Genomic DNA, 25,854 nt, shown 5'->3' with positions numbered 1-25,854 from the left:
TGGTAAGGTCAAGAAATGTGGGTCAAATGAGCGGAATGTGAGATGGATTGAGAAGTGGCTAAACAATAGAGCTCAGAGGGTTGTGATGAGTGGCACAGAGCCCAGCTGGATGCCTCTAGCTAGTGGCGCTCCCCAGCGGTCAGTACTAGGTCCAGTCTTTCAGTCTTACTCAACATCTTCATCAACGACCTGAGTGAGGGGATGGAGTGTACTCCCAGCAAGTTTGCTGAAACTGGGAGGAGGGGCTGACACACCAGAAAGCTGTTCCACCATTCAGTGAGATCTGGACAGCCTGAAGAGTTGTGCAGAGAGGAAACCAATAACGTTCAACAAGGATAAGTGTGGAATCCTGTGCCTGGCATGGATCAACACTATGCACCATTACAGATTAGAGGCTGACCTGCTGGAAGGCAGCTCCATGGAGAAGGACCTTGAAGTCATGGTGAACAGTAAGGTGGTGATGAGCAAGCCATGTGCCCTTGTGGCCTAGAGCAAATGGTATCCTGGGGTACATTAAGAACACTGTGGTAAGCTGGTTGAGGGAGGTTTTGCTGTCCCCCTACCCTGCCCTGTTGGGGTTGGGTGCCAAGATGAAGGTGCCAGTCTCTTGTCAGTGGTGCCCAGTGATAGGACAAGGGGTAGTGGATACAAACTAGAACAGAGGAAGTTCCACCTCTGTATGAGGAAAACTGGAACAGGCTGGTTGGAGAGGGGGTGGAGTCTCCATCTCTGCAGTCCCTAAAAAACTGTCTGGATGTGTTCCTGTGTAGCCTATCATAAGTGAATCTGTTGTGGCAGGGGGGTTTAGACTTGATCTCCAGAGGTCCCTTCCAACTGTTACCATTCTGTGATTTTGTGATTCTGTGACATTTAAAACACCACATGAAAAAGGTTTCTGAGGTTTCATAAGTATTACATCTACTGCCTTGAAAGACTGGAGTTTTTTTGTTTGTTGCGTGTTTGTGGGTTTTGTTTGTTTTAACTGTTTTTTTTTCTCTGAAAGAATTAAATACTGACCATGAACTATGTGGTCCACCTCATTACTGAATATAATCTGTATGAAGTCTTCCTAGACAGACAGTATTTTTACTTTGTTAAATGATACATGGAGTTCATTAAGGTTGTTTAGTTGTGTAATATTAAATAGATTCCGTGAGTATAAACACGTTCTGTAATAATTGTTCAACATACAAAACAAGGTTTTCTTGATAAACACATTATACATCATTAGAAATCCTATCCCAGAATATCCTCTATCTGAGTGAATATCTGAGTAATGTTACTGAAATGTTCAAACCCACCAACAATAAGAGGAGTGAAAATACGTGACAATTTAGAAGGGAGAAGTTTGATGCAATCACGTGTGTTAAATGTATTCAAAACACAGATGTATAGAAATACAATGTAACATCTCTGCCTTCAAAACCAGATTTTTTTTTTTTTTAGGAGGCTTATTCAAGATTTGAAAGCAGGATAAGAAAATGTAACATAACATCATTTGCACAATAATTTTGATATTAACAACACCTTGTTATCCTCAGTAATTATAAGAAAGCAGTTCAATCAAAATAACAGGTTAATGCAAGCATTAAGAAGTACAAAATTAAAGTATATCCTAGGCTCTTTATTTAAATTGATCACAATTAAAATGCAGAGTTACTAAAATGTGTGGTAGCTTTTGTATTACTGTGCCTGTGAGAATCTCAGGATAGAAGGCAAAATTTGTAGCAAGAAATAACACCAAACCTGAAGGAGACCCCTTAATAGAGCAACCTTAAGAGGCAAGCCCAAACGGTGAAAAAAGCAGAATTACTTTCTTCTTACATCTGAATCAGTTAGTGTAAAAAAAAGATTCTCTCATTTATTATTAAATGTAATAGATTAAATGTAGTAAATGTAAATATAATACATTTATTATTAAATGTATTTAAAGAAAATTTCATTCAGAATGAATGTGAATTGTGAATACAAACACACACATATAGGTGTAGCCTAACTATTCTAAAGGAAAAAATTTAATCCACTAAGTGAAAAAGATCTGTTGATACTGCAAGCCACTTGGAATTTCTCATCAGGACTAGAAAGACTTTTAATTTGGACAGAAAAGATCAGGTTAAAAAATAATTGAATTTCCAAGCTTATTAAGTTGTTGACATTTGTAGTGAGACTGACAGAAGGGTCATCATGACGTAGGATGTTGCCAGCTCACTGGTATAGGAACTGAGAAAGCAACTCCCTTCAGAAGGAAATACATCTAACCTAAAAAAAAATATTTTTATCAGGGATAAGTGCCAGTTAAAAGTCAAACTGGTCATCAGGAGGCTAAAGCAATCACATACCCTAACTCAAATGTAAAAAAAAAAAAAAATTAAATGAGGCTATCTATACCATTTATAGCTTTCAGCAAAACATTTTATTTTCCACTGTTTATGACTGCAGCAGTTGAAACATTTTAACCTTAGAAACCACACCCTAGTTTGATATATTTATCTTGTAAAAGATCTCAAAATAACAGCACTGTGGTTGAATTTAAATTTTAGTATGATTTTCATAGTCTCAGGAGAACTTCTGAAAAAATAATTGATGCTAAAAATACTGTTTATTTGCTCTGGGAATGTTTTAGGAAGCAAAATGTTCACCTGTTCACCAAATATAGAATTGTCAGAGGAAAACTGTTACTAGAGTTTATGGTTTTTTGCCCAGAATATTAACCTGCATAAAATAATAGCCACTGGCTCTCAGTGCCTTTTTGCTGCTGAATGTAATAATTTGCAATGAAGTTGGGTAAGGACTTGTGGTCTTAGCTTTTCCTCAGTTAGTTAGAATTTGAAAGTAGTACCATGAAGTGTTGATTTCATACATAAAACAGGAGCCTGTATTTACCAGAACAGTCCAGGAATATAGAATCAGAGAATTGTTTCACTTGGAAAAGATAGAGTCCAACCATCAGCCTAAAGATCTACATGGATGCTGACTCCATCACCTTCCTGAGCAGTCCATTCCAATGCTTGACCCTTTCAGTAAAGAAACGTTTCCTAATACCCAATCTAAACCTCCCTTGAGGAACTTGAGGCCATTTCTTCTCATTCTATTACTTGATCCTAGGGAGAAGAGAATAACTTCCTCCTCACTACAATCTCCTGTTAGGTACTTGTAGAGAGCAATGAGTTCTATCTTCAGACTTCTTCTCCAGACTAAACAATCCCAGATCCCTCAGCCACTCTTCACAAGGCTTGTTCTCCAGACCCTTCACCACTTTCCTTACTCTTCTCTGGACACACTCCAAGCAACTCGATGTCCTTCTCGCAGTAAAGGGCCCAAAACTGACCACGGTATTGAAGATGCAGCCTTACCAGTGCTGAGAACAGATGCACAATCACATTCCTACTCCTGCTGGCCACACTATTCCTGATACAGGCCAGGATGGTGGTGGGCTTCCTGGCCACCTGAACACACTTCTGTCTCTTGTTCAGTTGTCTGTCAATAAACAACCCCAGGTATTTTTCTGTGGGGCAGCTTTCCAGCTACTCTGTCCCACAACAGTAGTATGGGCTTGTTGTGAGCCAAGTGCAGGATCCAGCACTTGACCTTGTTAAACCTGACACAGTTGACCTCAGCAGCTAACCTGTACAGATTCCTTTGCAAAGCCTTCCTACTTTCAAGCACATCCATGCTCCCACCCCATTTGGTGACATCTTCAAACTTACTGAGGGAGCACTCAGTTCCCTCATCCAGATCATTGATAAAGATATTAAAAAAGCCTGACTCCAAAACTGAGCCCTGGGGATCACCACTTGTGACGGGACACCAATTGGATTTAACTCCATCCATCACTACTCCTTCAGCCCAGTCATCCAGTCAGTTTTTAATCCCGTGAAGTGTCACAGAATCACAGAACATTAGGGGGTGGACAGGACCTCAAAAGATCATCCAGTCCAAGCCCCGTACCAGAGCAAGATCATTTAGAGTAGGTCACACAGGAATGTATCCTGGCAGGTTTTGAATGTCTCCAGAGAGGGAGACTCCACAACCCCCCATGGCAGCCTGTTCCAGTGTTCTGTTACCCTCATAGAAAAAAAAGCTTTTCCTCATGTTTCCATGGAACTTCCTATGCCTCAGCTTCCACCCATTGCCCCTTGTCCTGACATTGGGCATCACTGAGAAAAGCCTGACTCCATCCTTTTGGCACTCATTCTTTACATATTTATAAACATTAATGAGGTCACCCTTAGTCTCCTCCTCTCCAAGCTAAAGAGCCCCCATCTCCCTCAGTCTCTCCTCATATGGAAGATGTTCCACTCCCTTCATCGTTTTCATGGCTCTGCACAGGACTCTTTCAAGCAGTTCCCTGTCCTTCTGGACACAATACTCCAGATGCAGTCTCAACAGGGTAGAGTAGAAGGGGAGGAGAACCTCTCTCGACCTACTAATCAAACCCCTTCTAATACACCCCAGAATGGCATTGGCCTTCTTGGCCAGAAGGAGCAGATTGCTGGCTCATGGTCATCCTTCTGTCCACCAGGAACCCCAGGTCTCCCTCCTCTGCTTTGCACTCCAACAGGTCAGTTCGCAGTCAGTACTGGTACATGGGGTTGTTCTTTTCCCAGGTGCAAGACTCTACCCTTGCCCTTGTTGAACTTCATTAAATTTCTCCCTGCCCAACTCTCCAGCCCTTCCAGGTCCCACTGAATGGCAGCACAACCCTCTGCTGTGTCAGCCACTCCACCCAGTTTGGTGTCATCAGCAAACTTGCTGACAGTGCACTCTGTGCCCTCATCCAGGTTGTTGATGAATATATTGCATAGCACTGGTCTCAGTACTGACCCCTGAGGGACTCACTAGATACAGGCCTCCAGCTAGACTCTATCCCACTGACCACAACTCTCTGACTTCTTTCCTTCAACCAGTTCACAATCCACCTCACTACCTGATCATCCAGACTTCAGTTTAGCTGCGAGGATGCTGTAGCAGACAGTGTCAAATGCTTTACCATCATCGAGACAAACCACATCCACTGCTTTACCATCATCTGTCCACCTGGTTATATTCTCATAAAAAGCTATGAGGTCTACCCATACAAACCATGAGCAGCCAGTTTCTCCAGGAGAATGCTGTGGGAAATAGTGTCAAAGGATTTACGAAAGTCCAGGTAGACTTTACCCACAGCCTGCCCTTCATCCACTAAGTGGTTCACCTTGTCACAAAAGGCAATCAGGTTAGTTAGGCAGGACCTGCCCTTTGTGAACCCACACTGACTGGGCCTGATCATCTGTTTGCCGTGCACATGCTGCATAATGTCACTCAACATGATCAGCTCCATGACCTTTCCTGGCACTGAGGTCAGACTGACAATTTCCAGTCAGCTGGGACCTCTTCAGTTAGCCAGCATTGCTGGTAAATGATGGAAAATAGCTTGGTGACAACATCTGGTAGTTCTTTCAGTGCCCTTGGGCGTATGTCATCTGGCCCCATAGACTTGTGTATGTCTGTATGGTGCCCCAGGTCACAAACTGTCTCCTCTTGGATTATCTGTTTTTTTTAAGTACAGAAGACATAGAGTACTGTGTCCAGGTCTGGAGCCCTCAATACAGGAAGGACATAGACCTGTTGGAGTGGGTCCAAAAGAGGGCTATGAAAATGATCAGGGGGTTGGAGCCACCTCTGCTACAAAGACAGGCTGAGGGAGCTGGGGTTGTTCAGCCTGGAGAAGAGGAGGCTCTGGGAAGACCTAATAGCAGCCTTCCAGTACCTGAAGATGGCCTACAAAAAGGATGAGAGAGACTGTTTAGAAAGGCCTGTAGTGATAGGATGAAGGGCAATGACTTCAAACTAGAGAAAGAGTAAATTTAGATTGGATGTTAGGAACAGGTTCTTTACCATGAGGATGGTGGAACACGGAACAGGTTGCCCAGGGAGGTGATTGAGACCCCATTCCTGAAGATATTCAAGGTGAGGCTCAACAGGGCTCTGGGCAACCTGATCTAGTTGAGGATGTCCCTCCTTACTGCAGAGGGAGTTGGACTAGATGACCTTTGGAGGTTCCTTCCAGACCATTCTATGATTCCACGATATTTGCCATACACTCACTATAAGGCCTTACATGAGAAAATTCTCAGTATTACAGAAGAAAACCGAAACTTTGCATCATCTAACTGTCTAGTCAGGAGATACAGGCATCAAATGAATCTGCCAAGTAAGTAGAAAAATGTGTCATTTAAGTGCAGTGATATCGATATATCTTTGGTAGATAAGTTGTGGAAACCTCTTTGGGCTAGGGCATATGCAGCCATGAGAAACAGAAGTTATTGATAGTAGCTAATACATTTTAAATGGATACTACAACCTACCCTTTAAACTGTATAACGTTGTTCTCAATATGGTACAGGAAGATTAGAAATTTTGATAAAGAATAGACACTGTGCTCTTGATATTCAGCCATTAGTGTAAAAAGATTTTAAAATGGAGTCCTTCTCCCTGTAAATAGCGAAGTACATACACATGGCACTACACATTTTACACCCTAGTTAAGTGTTGCTTCAGGGTGCATCACATTTTGTCTTTATGGGGAGCTGCATTATGTTAAATCTTGCAAAGTCAGTGAGGTTTTTGTGCAAAGAACCACTCATGTTGAGAATGGAGAAATGGTTTAAGAAATGCTTTGGTCTACGAGAAATTCAGTGAAGCTGATAAAATAAAAGAAACTGAATTAGGAAAAGAAGTAATCAGTTGAATAAAAAGGGTCAGGAATAAAGAATGGGGAAGGGAGAAATGACCTAACATTCAATTGTGTCTCTCTTCCCAAACTGGCTGAAACATTAATGTAGATAAGCTAGATCCTCATCAATAGCTGAAATCTTCAGCTGTGCTTGTATTTGCTTTTGTATCTCTCCCTCCTATATCAATACATTTTTAACCATTACTTTAATAAATATATTCTTTTATTCTAATAGCTTGTCTTTTACTAACAATGATTATGAGTGATACCTAAGTGCTGGGCTTCTTACAATAATAGTTAGGATATAGTATATTACTCCTGGAAAAACATGTATCTTATTTAGAGTTGCAGTCTGTGGGACACTGTATGTCCTTGGTCATGATCACTTCAAAGATGTGAAGACTGTGCATGTTTGATCTTTGGGCACTGAAAGGCAAGCATCTTTCATCTTGTCTCATGCTACTATCTTATACCCTGTATATCACATGTTTTTGCCATAGTTTGACACATTTACTAGGTTGATACTTTGGCTCAAATTTGCTTTATATGCAACTGTTGTATGTACAGGTGCAGATAACAGGGAAGCTCTAGAGTATGCCAGGGAAGAATATCTGAACCTGTATAACCTCTGCATGCCTCTTTCTGCAGCCTGGTTGGTCTGGAATGCAATGTGTTATGTATCCCATAACGTCTTGCAGCAAGATCCTGTTGGGAAGGTAAGTCAACCAAGTTCCTTCCTGTGGGTGAGGGGGAAAGCAACATCACATCCAACAAGGCAGTAGAAAACCTGCAGGTAGCTATAGGCCAGCAAGATGAGTATTAAAAAAATAGGTCAGATCACAGTGCACTCTTTGATGGAGGGAGTTTTTACAGAAAATAAAACAACTGATGTGATCTGCAACCTGCTATATTGTATATTTAGCTTACACTGCAAATTGGGAGTACCTAAAGGTACAACAATTACATTTCTGGGATATTTTAAATTTCCAAATGTTTACTTAAAAAAGTTATTGGTCCAGGAAGGCAATACTTACAGGAAGCTTGTATACTTGATACCTGTTGATCAAGTCTTGAATGAAAGGATGCTTCAAAAGGAGTGCAACTGGAATTGGTGACTGATCTTCAGTGCCTAATTGTTTGTATATATTGCTGAAATGCTTTAAGGGAAAAAAGAAAAAAAAAAAGTGGTAAATTTATTAGGTGTTTAAAAAAAATTGGGGAAAAACAAAGATTGCAGCAGGTATTTATTTAACACATAATGCAAGGTATAAAACCTTTGTTAAATCAAGCACTCTACCTTATTATAGCTGACTTCCTTCTCCTGGTTACTAAATCTATGATTATCTTCATCTTTAGTTCCTCCAGTACAAAATACTTTGAGTAGAGTGTCCATTGAAATTATTCCTTCACCTGTGTAATTTGAGATTTCTTTTTCATCTTCTCTTAAAGTTTTCTTATTTGGCACTACATTGGTATATGCACAAGCCTGTGAAATTAAAGCAGAGGTAAAGTAGTTGGTGGTAAATAGTCCATTAGCAGATCATCTGTTTCAGTTAGACATCCATTAAGGATCAGTGGATTATGCTTCCAAACTTCAGTAATTACAAAATAAAAATCATCAAACTCAAACAAAATTATCTATTGAAATATAGGATGAAGGAATAAAGCCTGAGAGTCCAAAAATATCCATAATGTTAGCATTAGTAGAAATTTAATAAACAACTTTTCCCAAGAATATGGCAAACTTTCCACTGAGAAATTAATTTTCTTCAGAGCAACAAAACGTAAGAAACATTTAATAGTTACAAATTGCAATACACTACCAAGAATTTTTTGTTTGTATAAGGAGTAAACTTAATAATTGTAGATGTTCACATGAAAACAGCATCATGAAATTTCTAGTCCAAGTTAAGGAGTCACTGCAAGAACTTTTATTTCAGCTAACATTTAACACAGGCTTAGCTGCTCTCCACAGAAAAAGATGCACACTTGCAGGTGGCTGAGCTGCAGGAGACAGTCAAAAGGCTGTGTAGTATCAGGGAGGCAGAAATGGGGATAGATAGCTGGATTTGAGTGCAGTCTGCACCGAACCCACAGCCTACGACCAAACAGTCCCAAACTCCCCTATCAACACACCTAGAAACAGGGAAACTCAGCAATGGTTGGGAATGGCACACTGAGAGGGCAAGAACTAGCAGGAGGTACCCATTTGCCATCCTAATCTGCAATCTAGAGATCTGTGCTGCTGTTCAACAACAGCAAGTGCAAGGCCCTATGCCTGGGTTGGGACAATCCCAAATAAAAATATAGGCTGGGCAAGGAATGCCTTGAGAGTGATGCTGAGGAGAATGACTCAAGGATGTCAGTTGATGAAAAACTTAACATGAAAAACTGGGCACTTGCAGCCCAGAAGGCCAACCATTTCCTGGGCTGCATCAAAAGAAGTCTGACCAGCAGGACCAGGGAGGTAATTCTCCCCCTCTACACTGCCCTTGTGAGACCCCCTCCCCCTAGAGTACTGCATCCAGTTTTGCTGCCCCCAGCTGAAGCAGATCTGGAGGGGTGCCACAAATATGATCAGAGGGCTGAAGTAGCTCCGCTATGGGGACCTGTTGCAAGAGTTTGGGCTGTTCAGCCTGGAGAAGAGAAGGCTCTGGGGACACCTTACAGCAGCCTTCCAGTACCTTGAGGGGGCCTAAAAGAAAGCTGCAGAGGGACTTCTTACAAGCGCTTGTAATAATAGGACAGGAGGGAGTGGACTGAAGCTCATGTAGTGTAGATTTACACCAGATATTAGAAAGAAATTCTTTAGAGCAAGGGTGGTGAGACAGTGGAGCAGGTTGGATGTCCCCTCCCTGGAAGTTTTGAGATCAGGCTGGATGAGGCCTTCTAGTGGAAGGAGTCCCTGTCCCTGGGGAGCTGGAACTAGATGATCGTTAAGGTCCTTTCCAACCCAACCCATTCTATGATTCTATGGATCTATGATTGTATGAGAAAGGCTTTATGCAGCAAAATTAAAGTTTGCTATAAGCCAGCAATGAGGTACCTCTGTTGTGGCACTAGACACAGTCAGCGAGAAAGGGCCTTACATAAATGTTTTAACTAGTTTAGGTCACTGTGTAGACTAACCACTAACAACAATAAAATATTGCATTTAATTTTGCATTTAACTGAACACACAATCCTCATTAAGACAGAGAGACTGCTGAGATTCAGTCACATTTGTGCTGTATGTCCTAGGCCTTAATACATGTCTCTTTCAACACAGGAGGAACAGTCACTGATAAAATCTTTTTAGCACTCAACACTGGAGATTACAAACACAAACATCAGCACTTTCGGTTTTTTTATCTCTCACCATACTAAATGTTTACATTTGTCTATAAACTGCACACCACCAATTACAAAATTACCAAATGTTTAGCATTTAAAGTAAAAGCATCTTTGCTATGATATTATTAAAGTTACAAAAGGCTCCAGAACATATTTGTCTGATGAGCACACAATAATAAAAAAAAGAGACAAGTTAAATTAGGTGGTGCTTTGTATGTGTCTACGTCTAAGCTGGCTGCCTAAGGTGTATTACAGAACTTCTTTGAGAAGCTGGGTAGCTCTTCATATTCCACTGATGAATATTCCACACAAAATATTTGCTAGATTTCTAGTACTTGCGGTGAGAACTGGAATATTTGGATCACGTGTTAACAGTTACAGGTAGAGAAAATCTGAGGTTCTTCATTTGGTGCTGACAACACTTTGGATGCCTTTCTGTTTGTGGTTGTGGAATGGTGAAAACTCATTCACTTCAGTGGAACAGGATTTTATTAGTCCTCCTTTTTTCTGTGTTCAATGTTACTGTTAAAGTGTACACACACGGAACACGAGGCATAAGGTTTTCTATCAGTCCTGTAACTCTGAGCACAAACCTAAAGAAAAAAAAACAACCCTACTATAAAATTAAAGGATATAAAAGTGCAAGATATTAATTTAGTATCTTAGATTTTTTAGATATTTCCAGGTTTCCAAGGGACTGCTGAGGATGAATTAAGCACACAGTCTATATAATACACTGCGAGACATGCTTCAGACATAGCATAGATTCACAAAGCCAACACACTGAGTGGGAAACTTAGCATCAGGAAATTCTCAGGTTCAGTGTGGTATACATGTTGTTTATCAGAGACACATGCTGATTCTAGATGGAAGGGAAATGTTTCCCTTCACCTGTGACTCACAGCCTTAAAAAGTCGTTGACACATATGTGATAATGTTATTGCAGTTACAATTTTACAAAAGTCCCAGCCAAACAGAGCAAACTAAGTGGAAAACAATGAGGAAGAGAACAGGTTGTGTTGCTCTCCTGTGTCGAGAGAGCTAGAACTTTTCCCTGAAACGTGGAAACTAAGTTCAGGTCTGCTGCACCTAATTGGGAGCATCCTGAGACAGGGAAATTGTCTTGTCTATGGACAAAAACTCTGCTGTACCAAATAAAAGCATTTGAATTGGTTAAATTTAATTACAAATACACAGTGTGTTCCACGGTTTGGTGAGAAAATGTTCTTCCTTTACCATTTCTGCAAAGCAAAATTTGAAGTATTAGGTAAATGCTAGAGTCACTGTCATTGTGACAGCATAGTGAAACATTTTATTATTTGGAAGACTGACCTTTTTCTCAGATGTGTATATGTATTTTTTAAGTTTAAAAAAAATACTTATACCTGATCCATGCAGTGCACTAATGGCAGTTTTGAGATTTTAAAAATAACAACACATTCCAGAAATATTATCAGTGTTCAAAAGCTTCATTGCAGGTGACCATATGTTCATTATGACTCTAAAAATAGCTAAAACTATTATTTCATCTGAAACTAATTATTAATACTTCTGATTTGCAAGCACACCGAAATACTTGAAAATAACAAGAAAGTTGTACGTACTTATAAATACCCAAAATAAACATTGTGGAAAAGAAGATAAGCAATAATACCAGGTTTTATATGTTCAGATAGCAATACTGCAACTCACACTATAGTCTCATTCCTATGAACTGAGAGTTGGACTTAACTGTCTAGGCTTCAGTTAAAGAATATTTTCTATTCTCTATTCTGTTCAGATATACAAGAAGTAGTTACCAGTAACTTTCATTATTATTTGGCAAGCATATTTACAGACTTTTGGAAGAATATTTCTGAGCTTTATTGTCAAAGCCAGTGAAACCATTTGTAGAGTTCCCATAAAGTCATTGGGACTACTTGTAAAGACTAGAGCTCCACAGGATTTAAAAAATATACAAAAGTCTAGCTTACTTATACTTTGCAAGCAGTACTACTATTCTCTAATATTTTACTGTAACATTTTACCACACGTGGAAGAGAAGCTTCTTCTTTTCTATCAATATGTATTCCAGCAGCAACACTAAGTGCCCTGTAAACACCTTCAACTGGATCAGAATGGAAGGCAAAATAAAGTAGCATCTCAGTATAGTTGAGCAGAGGAGGATCTTTGCTGATATCTGCAAATAAACTGAAAAAAAACTGTAGAAGGAGAAAAATATCTAAATTAGTTTCTACAAGTGGAATTCAGTCAAGTACAAATCAAATACTGTAAAGGATTAAAGTAATGACTGCTGACATTATAGTGATAATACAGTGATACTAGATTTTAAAATGTGTTGAGGCTGTGTAAATCAAGATAAACCAGAATCATCTGAATCACTGAAGGAAACAGAAATTGTAGTATTTTCAAGATTGAGGACTTTCACAGAAGAAAGAGAAATTGATAAAATCTTGTATCGTGACAAATAGGTCCGAACCTTTTTTTTTTATCAGATTACACTATTAACTCCCTCTTACATGGAGGTTTCCATGGCCTTAGATTCAGAGATTATTTGGCTCCCATTCTTTATAAAGCTGGTTACTGTGTAGAAATATGAAACTGGTTACTGTGTAGAAAAACTAATGCAGTTCAAAGAGGACAGGAATAATTAAGTACATTTCTGAGTAGATTTTGATTTAGAATAATGAAGGACAATTCCCAGATTTCTTTCGACTTTATTTCTAACTTTGTGGGGTTTATACATAGTAAATGATATTCTGAAGCATCACCTGACCTCAAAAAACACTGAAGCATTGCAGCAGCTATGGAAAAAAAAAAAGAGAGACCCAAGAGACTTCTGAATGAGACCACTCAGGTTAGAATAGTGAGAGGTCTCTTCAAATTACTCATGGTTTTAAAGTTACCTGTAGGAGATGTCTTAGCCTCTCTAAAGGCAAAGGTTCTGTGCAACTTTCTGTTATGCCTAGATCGTTGCCATTAAACCATAAGCCGACCTGATTAAAAGAGGGAAAAAAAGTAATTTATTTTCACATACTAAAATAAAGTGGGGGTTTATGCTTTATAATTGTTTAATAGATAGATTACTGAGGGTTGCATTCCTGATCTTAATCAGACTGAATTTCTTACAAATATACAATGACATCTGACCAATTAAGTAGCTACTTGTACTTTGTAAGAGATACTGTGGGAATTACTGAAAATGGAGTATGATAGAAGTGACTTCCTGCTTTTGAGAAGTGGTTAAAAATAACAAGATGATTGTAAACCTATGATCCCAAGAAGCATCATCAAGAAAATGTCCTGTAATGACTACAGAGCTATGCCTAAATTAAAAGTACTCAGAACTGATCCTCCAATATTAGACCCAACACGCAGGAAATATCAGCTAGACCACACCTTCTAAAACAGGATGATTAAGAACAGACTTCCTGCAGAAGAATCACTTGCTTGGAAGCAGCCTATGGCAGGCCACCAGCATGCCAGCCTGAGCAAACAACATTTTAGTATGGGTGACTGTGTACAATTATCTAAGGGTATGCTCCCTAGTGTAGCTTATTAGTACAGGTGCAGATAGAGAGGCCAACTAGGACACCTTAAATTCCCAGTGGAAGGTTCTTCCTGTTATTCTACATGAATATTGCTTGTCATTGCTTCTTGTTAAGACAGTAAAATAAATAATTTTTTGTGATGTTTTGAATGTGTGTAAGTCACAGTACTAAACTGAGAATAAATTTTGGTTCCATTTTCATTGAAAGATTTGTAATGATTGAAAAAATAACAGTATATTTCCTGTGAGATTATTAGACACATAGAGATGATTCCAAATAGTTGGAAATCTTCTTGACTAACAGATGTTAATGAGAGATTCAATGGCCTCTTCCTGTTGGCATTAAATTAAAATACTGTAAAAAAAGTGACACGTTCTACTACCAACATCCTTTACCACATTTCAGGTACATTACTACATTCTTGGTTATAGAAAATACTGTGTTGTTATTATGTGTTTTCTTTACAAAGTGAGACAATGAAATAGGAGAAAACAGGAAGTTCCAAGAGATTTTCAGAGAGAGGAAGAAATGCTTTTCTGCTAGTTTTTCTGTTTTTTTCTGCATGGAGGTTGTAATGAGGCTGGTGTTGGTCACTACCCATCGAGGCTGTGGAGTTGCCATCCATGGAGGTGTTCAAAAAGTGTGTAGATGTGGTGCTTCAGTGTAGTTTAGTGGTCAAGGTAGTTGAGTTATGTTTGGACTCGATGATCTTAAAGGTCTTTTCCAACCTAAATAATTCTATGATTATATGATATCTCATATGTATCGGCACATATATGTATGATATGTATGGCTTGTATGTATTAAAAGAGTGAACCAGCAATCATTCTAAGATTAAGAATTCAAAGTAAGTGAAAATTCAATTAGCAGTATTTCCTAAGTAAGAAAAAGGTATTCTTAATACTCTTTCATGAGTCTTGCTTCCTAAGAAACCTTGCTGAATGATGTGATGGTTCAAATAGAAATTGTCTATAAAGATTAAATAATAAATAATAAAGGATTTTATAATTTACTGTGTATTCAAGGCCTGAAAAACATTCTTAATTTCCAAAAAATTCCTTATTGGAAACATTCTGGAAATATTTAATTTGAGCTGGTGAGCCCAAACTAAAATATGTTTTTTATTTGGAGCAAATTTTTGTCTTATAGATACAGTGTCAAACAAGTTAATACTAGCCAAAGTGCTCACAGAGCAGTTTCTTTAGAACAAGAAGGACTTTCACTTGAAATTAATTTATGAGGAAGTAAAAAGTAAGGTTGATTAGCCTTATTTGTGAAACTGTGGATAATACAGATATTAAGCCTTCAGTTTGCTGAGGACAATTTTCCCCTCAACTCTCAAATCATTTAAATTTCAGAGCTAATTGCTGAATGTGAGTAAGTACAACAATCCATGATTCAATTCTGACAGCTTTACGAAAGAGAAAGGAATGATAACCTGCATATAGTCTTCCTGTGTAACAAAGCCTGATCCAGTCACATCTAGAGACTTATAGGTATGTAGTGTCTTGAGAAGCTGTGTCACAGATGGCACTGGCCATGGCTGTGCTGCTGCCAGCAAGAATCTGCGCCAGTCAGTAAGTTCTGAGTTCACTGTGAATGCAGATGCCAGATTTTGTAACTATAAAAACAAAAGAATAAATATTGTCAAATATTCACACACAAACATGCATCTTCTGTATGCTCTGTATCCCTATGTATTTTCCCTGGTTTGGATATGTACCACTAAACAAAGCAGGCCACAGACCGCTGTCCATCACTAAGGCCAGCTGGCATGTGCAATTGATATTCCTCTCAATAAATACCCACACTCCCTATATGGGGATCTATATCTAAACTGCCTATGAGATAGATAATATGAGATAATAGCTTCAGAATTTATTCATATTTATTCTTATTTATGTCTTGGAATAAAGAACATAAAATCTTATTTTAACTTCTGGAACTGAATTTTCAATGGTGTCTAAGGAACTTTTATAATTTGAAAATTGCAAATTTGAAAATAAATAGAGTGCTGACAAAAACATTTTATTGGTGGCACAGCGGCTTCTAGTATCTTTCTCTCATGAAAGTGAAGAATTTGAAGAAAAAACTGGTTATGCCCTGTAATAGTTGTACTCTTGCCTTTATCATAGCAAGGGCAATGCTGCAACTCCTATGCAAACCAATACTTCAGCTGAAATGAAAATTAGGGTTAACTTACATCTGGAAGTGTTAAGTTCATCCATGCATCAGGAAGGCAATTTGTTCCAAGATTGAAATGAATCAAATCATTAAAAATGTCAATAAATACTTTCTTTGGTATAAAACCTAATAAAAGAAAGTCAGGATTTAAAAAAAAAAAAAAAGAAAAATTACATTTACCATTTTTAATAGCATTCATTTGTTACAGGAGAGTTGTTTGTTTTCCTTTTAATGGTCATATGAATATCATATGGAAAAATATTAATTTTGCAGTTACGTACTATTGATAGTGGTAGTATCTTTCAGGCCAAATGTAGGATTTTCTCATTTAAAATAAATCATGTGTGGCTGTCTAATAGCAAAATGTCAAATAGTGCCCTGCACTCCAATTCCTTTGATAGTTGTCCTGATCTGCATTGTGGTCACTAACTCATCTTCACATAGTCTTCTACACTGGCAGCTGAGTAGCTCAAGAACACCAATCACACACTAGTTCTGTGTATTGAATACCTACCAACCTTTTGTTTCACTGTGCTCTATTTTCATCAATCACAGATCTCTACTCTTTAAAGCAAGCTTGTGTTGCAGAACAGGATGGAAAACACAGGCCATTTTCTGTTAAACTTTGAAACAAAAGTGAATTGCTTAGAAAGCTTCTCAGAACTGGATTGTGGGACTTATAAATAGCTCCATTAATTTTATTTTAAAGAAATAATAAAATAAAAATAAATAAGTGCAGCAAACCCTATTTGTTCTTTAAAATTTGTATGGATTTGCTTACAACCAAATAGAAAGTTCAAAATTCATGCACAGTGTTAAACCACAAAATCATGTATGACAGAATTTAATGCACAGATATGAATCTTTTCTTTCAAAAATGGCCTTTGCTAGCTCAGTGAGGATAGTAACAATAACAAAGTTAAAATAAATTGCAAATTATATAAATTCTGAGAGACAAAGCCTATTTTGTCAGGTTATGATCAATTCCAGAGCATTAAAAGAGTAAGTTTTCAGATTGCCTTTAAAAGCAAACACAATCGGTGAGATACCTGAAGTACTTAATTCCCCACCTCCCCATCCCCCTTTTTACAGGCCAGCTTCTTTTAGTTTTGAAAAGGTATAGTTCTTCACATTCTATGGCTAATAAACTTTTTACATTTTTTTTAAAGTGGAACAACGAAGTGAGATTTGTTATGAAGAAATGAGGTAGGGATCTTAAGAATGTATTTCAATATTGATTTCACAACATCAGTATTCAAAAGTTGTCAGTTTCAATTAAAAGTCCACAATATCTGTAGACCTGTTTGCCACCAATCAGGAAAAACAGTGGTAATGCTCTCAGCACATCTTAATACAGCTGAGAAATGTACATGTCTAGCCTTGGAGAGAAGAGGGGGAAAAACATATTTGAGAAGCTTAAAGTCTGTAGGGACAAAAAGGAGACAGGTACAAGCACCTGGTCATGAAGACTTTTGTCCTACCATAAATTTCAGCATGAAAACAAAAGCTAGGAAAAAAGTACTGGCAGATGGATATCAGTGCTCTGATGTCACCTCTTGATGGTTTTGGGTTTCCTACTTTGAGAAAGAACATCTTCTAAAAATCATGTGGCAGCTTACTAAAGCACTGGGGTTTGCTGATTTAATAATTTCAATGTAACAAGAGAATTTTATTTTGATGGGAATTTCAAGACAGAAGATGATTTCCATATGGTACAGTAAAGCCTACAATGCAGATGTATCATTCTTGGGAGATTTCAAAGCAGATTCAATAAAACAGGTAACTTCTAATGGGTTCATAGGGAGAACAGGCTATGGTCCACTAAGGAGTCAGGAAAACTTTATGTTAAAATAACTGGAAGTTTTCTACATCTCATTTGCAGTTTCAAATTGTTGTCTAGTGCTTTACCATGAAAAACATAGCATCATAATTTGTATTTCATGTTTTACTGAACATTTCCCTCTCCACATCTGATTCCTAGTACTCAGGCAATCTAATTTCTTTCTCTCACATTATCTTATGCTTTGAACTGTTTGATTCCTATTGTGATTTCCCTTTATGATAATAAAATAATATTTTCCTGTATTTCCTATGATTTAGTGACTTCCTAAAATGAAATAAAATTTTGTTCTTCTATACAAAATTTGAAAAGAACACTAATATCTTCATGCCACTTTTTGTGAGGCTATATGCTTCAGAAACATACCTAAGAAGTAGTTGAGAGTATTTGAACCAAGAGCTCAAGTCAGAAATCAGATTAAAGGATTTGTGTCTAAAATGTTAATCACTGTTTACAGAACTTTGATACTAGAACATAATTTTCACGTAAATTTGACATTAGTTGATGTAAGCCTGTGGCAAACATAAACTATTGTGAGACATTTAAGCACTGCCAGATGATCTGCAATGTCTACTCATTTTTCCTCCTCTGGTGTAAATGTGAACATCCATCTCTTTCATTCAGAGCTAAGCTGATTTCTGTCTATTAATTACACATTTACTGATGTGCTGTAGGGTGATTTCTTCTACTTTACTGTCTCCTCCTGAAACAACTCCAAAGTGTCTTCAGAAAGTTATAGTAGTTTAAAAACTTCAAATGGTGAGTAACCTAATTCCTCCTCATGACATACCTACAAGGAATGAGGAAGTCTCAGAAAGAGAGGCAAAAGATATCCAATAACTTTCCTCAAAGTATTTTTAGAATTTTTGTCTAAGTTTAATGTATTTGTTTTTACATAATAGAACATGAAACTGGTTTTGAATACACGATTATATTACAAGACAAAAGGTGATTTATCAGTTTAATTCATAAGTTGTTACAGAATCACACAGAATCATGGAAAACATCCAATTGGAAGAGACCTCAAAGATATACAGTCCAACAGCACTGAAGGGTCAACACTAAACCCTGTCCCTAAGTGCCAGGTCCACACGCTGCTTAAACAGTTCCAGAGATGGCAACTCCACCGCTGCCCTGGGCAGACCATTCCAAGGTTTGATAACCCTCTCTATGAAGAAGTATTTCATAGCATCCGGCCTGAAGCTCCCCTGGTGCAGCTTGAAACTATTTCCTCTAGTCCTGCCTCTTGCCACCAAGGAGAAGACACTGGCCCCCTACTCACTTCAACCTCCCTTCTTCTGATAAAGAAATTTACACATTGTCAATGCTTTATAATCATGGAGAGATGCTATGGATGGGCAGTCACAGAGATGGTGACATCTGATATCTGCTGTAAGTTGTAAAAGGAAATAATATTCTCTGGGATGAATAGGAAAACAATTCCCAGAACTGGCCTTCTCTGCCTAACAAGACTGTTTTCAGAACACTGAAAATGTTCTTTAAAAAATACTTTTGGTAAGTTTAAAACAAACCCAAACCAAACCAAATAAACAAACAAAACCAAAATCAAACCAAACCAAACAAAAACCAACAACAAAAACCCAAACCCCAAAACCTAACAATCAAAAGGAACCAAACCAAACAGGTTTTTGCTGAATGATGCAGGAGATTGATTAGAAAATTAATTTCTTACATGTGAAGAAATACTTTCAATTAGAAGAGATAGCAGGCATTTTGCAAAAATAACCAGAATTCAAAAGAACTTGATTTCAGTAAAGCATTTGACACCGTTTGCTACAGCATCCTTGCAGCTAAACTGAAGTGTGGTCTGGATGATCAGGTAGTGAGGTGGAATTGTGAACTGGTTGAAGGAAGGAAGTCAGAGTTGTGGTCAGTGGGATAGAGTCTAGCTGGAGGCCTGTATCTAGTGAGTCCCTCAGGGGTCGGTACTTGGACCAGTGCTATTCAATATATTCATCAACAACCTGGATGAGGGCACAGAGTGCACTGTCAACAAGTTTGCCGATGACGCAAAACTAGGTGTAGTGGCTGACACAGCAGAGGGTTGTGCTGCCATTCAGGGGGACTTGGACAGGCTGGAGAGCTGGGCAGAGAGAAATATAATGAAATTCATCAAGGAGAAGTGTACAGTCTTGCACCTGGGAAAGAACAACCTCATGGATCAGTGTAGGTTGGGGATTGACCTGTGGGAGAGCAGTGAAGGGGAAAAGGACCTGGGGGTCCTAGTGGATGGAAGGTTGTCCATGAGCTACCAATGTGCTCTTGTGGCCAAGGAGGCCAATGCCATTCTGGGGTGGTTATTAGGTCAAGAGATGTTCTCCTCCCCTTCTACTCTGCCCTGGTGAGGTTGCATCCGGAGTATCGTGTCCAGTTCTGGGTCCTTCAGTTCAAAAAGCACAGGGAACTGCTTCAAAGAATCCAGCACAGAGCCACAAAAATGATTAATGGAGTGGAACATCTTCCTTATGAGGAGAGACAGAGGGAGCTGAGTCTCTTCAGCTTGGAGGAGACTAAGGGATCACCGCACTAATGTTTACAAATATGTAAAGGATGAGTGCCAAGTGGATAGAGTCAGGCTCTTCTTGGTGATGCCCAACGACAGGACAAGGTGCAATGGGTGGAAGTTGAGGCATAGGAAGTTCCATGGAAACATGAGGAAAAATGTTTTTCACTGTGAGGGTGATGGAGTCTCTGTCTCTGGAGACATCCAAAACCTGCCTGGACACGTTCCTGTGTGATCTGGTATAGGTGATCCTGCTGGGGGGGTTTGGACTGAATGGTCTTTTGAGTTCCTGTCCAACCCCTAACATTCTGTGATTCTGTGAAAGCTGTTGAACAAGTGGTGAGATCGTCAACCATTCAAAGTATTTTGAGGAAATAGAGGAAACAAATTAATACATTTATTGCACTGCAGATAAACCAGGAAAAGCCTTGAAGCACACTGGAGAATATTATAGAATCACAGAATTGTTTTGGTTGGAAGAGACCTCTAAGATCATCGAGTCCAACCATCAACCCAATGCCACCATGGCCATTAAACCACATCTCCAGGTGCCATGCCAAAACCCTCTGTATTTCACCCCAAGAGAAACAATTCTTAACATGAATATTCATGCATTTATTAACTGCTCCAGTAATAAAGATTAAAACCCAAGCAACACACAAATTTCCCCCATCTTAGAATTAAAAGTTAATCCTACAAATTGAGGAGTCTTGGATAAAAAAGACAACATCCAATAGGAAAAAATGTGAAGTGTCACACTGGGCTGAAATAATGAACTGCCTAAATGTCACGATGAGAATCTTACTGCCAAAGTGAAATTTCTATAGAAAAGCCTGTAGGAATGATGGCAGATTACAGTATCACCAGAAAGTACATTCCTTGCATTCTTTTCAGATGTTAAGGCTCCTGTTGGCATACAATTTTGGAATGTGCAGACCTGGAAACATGTATGGAGACAAACAAGGAAAACAAACTACAAATCCTATAGTGGACTGCTTAAAAACCTTACCAAAAAGACAGAGGGGCAAATATTGGATAACAGATTTTCTGACTAAACTTAATCCCATTTTTAGACAATGATGACTTCTTGAAATCCCTTTCCAACTATTTGTTGTTATACTAAGATTTTGCTAGTGTTTTTCCAGGAGCACTATATCCATTATCTTCAACCCTAACACCAAAAACGTGATGTAGCCATTGTGCATCATAGCAGTGACTACAGTGGTTCAGATTCTAAATATACTTTCATTCATTCCTTTAGGGTTTGTCGTCCTTCCATTAAGCATTCTGGTGGCAGTTTCAAACTTTTTCTCATCTCATTGTATGTATATCTTTCCATTTGAAAACCTGAGGCAGAAAACCTTCATAATTAAGAGAATTTAAGAGAACATAATTAAGAGACTTAAGAGAAAACCATAGAATCATAGAACACATTTCTTTGGAAGGGACCTCTAGAGGTCATCTAGTCCAGCCCAAAAATCCTTAAATTAGCAATGCCACATACCTGATAGACACTCTGTATAATATATATTTTGTTACTTATTAGGTAAAGTCTAATTAAACATTGTTCTTATCTAAGAAATCACAATGAAGATATTTCAATGACAGATCTTTTATAATCAGTTGTATGATGCACAGTACTTCTTTTTCTGATCTCTACAGATTAACTCTACTTGGTAAGACTAACATCCTCTAATGAGGCTTGCATGCAAAACTTACTCATTTTCTGACAAACTTTTTAGACCTAGTAGTATAAATATGTATGAGAGACACACAAAAGAGGCTATTTGTGTGTGTACGTGTGTCTGCATGTAGTATATCTTCTGCAATTAACAGAGTAAATCTTCATTTATAAAAGGATTCATGTAAAGGTGAATGACCTCACATTTATTTCTCCCTAATTATTTCTATTTCATCTTCATCATTGTTTGAAGAAGGGTTACAAATGATTTCTTTTTAGCTATCTTTTTAAATATTGGCTTTTCCCTTGATGGTAGAAATATATTCTGCTGGTATGCTTTGCCTTGATTGGAAATTATCAAGTAGAAAGTTGCATGTGGAGCATGTAGAATGATGAAATTACAAAATCAGATACTTCTCTGAAAAATTCTCATTCTCAGCTCCTAGATTAAAAATCAAGATACAGTGTTCTTACTGAAACCCTTACAAACATTTTTACAGGGAAAAAACTGGATCAAGCTGTGAAGTCATATCCTGGATGTAAAAGTATTTCTATGGGAACAATGATGTGTGCAGTTAATAGTCAGCAATGGAAAATGGGTCTGTTCTGCTTGCATAGGGAACTCTTCTGAGTATAAGCTTGACAAAAATATGCAAAAAGTTAATGTTAAACCTGATCCACAAGACAATAAAAAATAGCAACATATACATACGTTGAGAAAAGGTATGATCCAAAATTTTCATAGGCTACAGAGATCAAGTAACAATCTGACAGAAATAATGAACTGATACTCTGCACATTTGTAAATCAGTCTTCTTTAACTATTGATGTCTGATAGTAAGATGACAATTAACTCCAGGGGTTATAATTTATAATGACTCAGGTAAATGCAATAAATTAGATGGAAGTTCAGAGTTATTCCTTGGTCCACATGTTGCCAATCTAAAATTGTACTCCATTATTTTTGTTCATTGGCTCCAGATTTGTAGAAGTCAGATCTCAGAAGGGAAAATGTAAACATCTACTGGTGATTCAGCAGTGAACATAAAGAAAAGTTGTATTTTAACATAATAATGCATTATGATAAAAATGTAAATTTTTACAGTCATTAACCCTGCAAGTTATTCTGTTAAACTGTATGTGTATGTTACAAGGAGACTGCTAAATAAAAACTAACAATCCTCATCTAGGTAACTCCACAAAGACCTTCCAAGGCAAACTGAGAGGTGTAATCTTGTCTTTTATCATCGTATCACTTCCCTGAAGTCTTCTATTTCTCGGCCAAGTAGCATTCCACATATGAACAGCTTTTGGGTGGGTCACCTTTTTTTGATATCTGCAGAGTTCATCTGAATTACCAAAGACCCATCACACTTTCAGACCTTAGTTTAGCATGCAAATACATCATGATGAGTTCCATTTGACTGAAGACTCGCTCTGTTTCTGAGCTTGCTGCCAAAGTCAGGATCAAATCTTCCAATGTCAGGCTGTTGGGATATTTCTTCGAATAATCTGAGTTCACTGAATCCCATGTCAAGGTCTGGATGTTCCGAAATCTAAATAGCATAGTAAGAACTATGATTATAACTATCACAAAATGTATTTCCATAATCCTTCTGAGTAAATAAAAAACAGACACAAATGTAGTTTTATTACCTGTTACATAGCTCTAATTTCAGCATGCTCCACTCAGTTTCTACTTCATGTATTTTCACAATAGGAGCTTCTAGTTTCACTTCATAGTGTCTAATCAAGACAGACATTTCATTTTCACCAAATTCTGTAACAGAGGCAACAGAAAAATATTTTTATGCTTTTAGAAAATTTAGAAGGTGTACTACAATTAGCCACTATCATGGTTCTATACCTTGTTTCATTTTTTCAGGACATATTTTAAAACTTCCAGAAATGGTCGCTCTCCAAATATCTTGACTTGCATCACAAAAATAATTATGTAGACTCTTCAGCAAATTACTTAGTACTTTGGTTCGTACTGCTGAAATATTTCTATTGTCCATAAGCTGGTAATCATGAAAACGCTGAACGGTCTCCATCAGGCGTTCCTTTGGACCAGCTCTGAAAGATACAGAATACTAACCAATATACAATATTGTTTTACTGTATTTTAAGAGATAGCAGTTCCGTTGTTAGAAATGCCAGACCTTGTTTGATACATCTGTAGAGTTTCCAACACTGACTGCATGGTCACAACTATGTCTGCAATGAAGGCATTGTGATCCAGTGTAATGCGTGACAGAACATTGAGGACATTGATGATATCCAACACAAAGTGAAAAAACTTTACTGTCGCCATTCTCAGAAGGAGGTGTAAAAGGAGTTTGACTCTATGACTGCTTGAGGCTCTTGAATCTCTTTCAATCTGGATAACAATACAGGAAAAGAAAGTGTCAGGTATGTGGACCAAAATTGTCCATAGCAATTATTTTTTCCTGGTGTTACATGTGAATTTTAAGTGATTTACCTTACTCAGATGTAGAACAGTGGCAGGATAAACTTTAAGGAGAATTTGGAGAGCTCTTTGCAGACGAGGAAACCACTGGGAGTCTCCAATGAGAGAAGGAATAGCTGAGTGTAACTTCATGGCTTCATATGTGGCTTTGAGATTATTCTTATTTAGAGATGAGTTATGACAAAAATGATATGTACTTCTCAATGCATCGCCTAAGATGTTGTATAGCTGAATATTTTTCAGTGATCCTTTGTAAGCCATCTTTAGACGGTGAGCAAAACAATTCGCAGACTGTACACAAGGATGAATTTTCCTCAGTTTAGTTACGTTGCTATTTTCTGCTACCATGACATCTGTCCTATTGCTTTCAAATCCAACTAATTTTCTTGACCAATCTTCACTTGCCCAACTGAGCTGAAAATTCACCTGCATTGTTTTCTCAATTGTATTTTTTATAGCTGAAGTGTCCATTTTTTGAACAGGTTGCACTCCAACAATCTGGCAATGGATTTTTCCAAAGATTATGCAGACAACTGCCACTACTTTGAGTATATTGTCCATGAATCTGTCACTAACAGCAAAAAAGAATTTACATTTTTCCTGTTTCTCTTTCAAAGCTCTTCTTTCTGCTTCAGCAATAAGATGTATAAATGTTCTTGCTGACTTGTCATTTCTAAATGCAGAACCAAGATTCACTCCTTTCTTATCAGCTAGTTTGCACATGCAATCAAGGTCTGCAAAGGGATGAGCAGATTTAGCCATAACATGATATGTTCTAAAAATATTTTCTACTCTACCTAATGCTATGGAGTTCATGGTCTTCAACATCTGCTCAGCAGAAGCTGTATCTGGTGAAGAAGTACTGGCAGCTTCCATGCAGGTAGCCCAGGCATGAGCTTCACTACTCTGGTGCGTATTTATAAATTCAAGTTTGAAGTCATCAGTGCCAGAACAAAAATTATGAATATTTTCCCCTAAATCCACGTTATGCTTACGACATGGTGCACAAAACATTATTCCCTTTTCATCATCATATTTTAACCATGAGTATTTTGTTAACCATATTTTTGGAAACTGGTGATTCCTCTTTGTCTTCTGATGTTCCAAATCTTTCTTCTCTTTCCCTCTGTCACCAACTTCTCTCTTGCTAGAGGAATTACTCTTGCTTTTAAATTGCTTCAGTGCTCTTATGGCTATAATTTAAAAAGAAACAACTAAATATAAAATAGTTTTTACTTCATAAATTATCAATTATATTTTTTCTTTATTCATTTAGTTTGTTAATTTTGGACTACAACGTGACTTGAAAAAAAAAGCAATAAAAAAGAACAAGGAAAACCGCTCTACTAATAAATCACTTGGAGGCTACCCAAAACACTTCTAAGATAAGGTCCATTTTGACTTAAATTTCTTTTTAACTACCAGGATTATGATACCATATGCTATCAGTTAAGTCCAGCAGCATCAATACCATTTTTGAAGCAGACAAAAACACAGTTAGGTAGTGGAACTCAGAATGGTCTTTCAAGCAGAATGTCTCCAGAAGACAATATCGA

At 37.9% G+C, this 25,854-nt stretch overlaps 1 protein-coding gene across 1 annotated transcript in view; it reads right to left on the bottom strand.

Annotated features, from left to right (window-relative positions):
* Positions 1-25,854, bottom strand: part of SPEF2 (sperm flagellar 2) — a 98,073-nt gene that overhangs the window by 9,428 nt on the left and 62,791 nt on the right. The window contains 5 exon segments of the mRNA XM_054397530.1: positions 23,187-23,384; positions 23,485-23,608; positions 23,696-23,904; positions 23,991-24,208; positions 24,311-25,491. Coding sequence (XP_054253505.1) covers positions 23,187-23,384; positions 23,485-23,608; positions 23,696-23,904; positions 23,991-24,208; positions 24,311-25,491 — 1,930 coding nt within the window.

The sequence above is a fragment of the Indicator indicator genome, chromosome Z (genome assembly GCF_027791375.1).
Source record: "Indicator indicator isolate 239-I01 chromosome Z, UM_Iind_1.1, whole genome shotgun sequence".
NCBI classification, from domain to species: domain Eukaryota; kingdom Metazoa; phylum Chordata; class Aves; order Piciformes; family Indicatoridae; genus Indicator; species Indicator indicator.
Note: the sequence above shows the minus strand (reverse complement) of the source record. Positions and strands in the feature narration are given on the sequence as shown.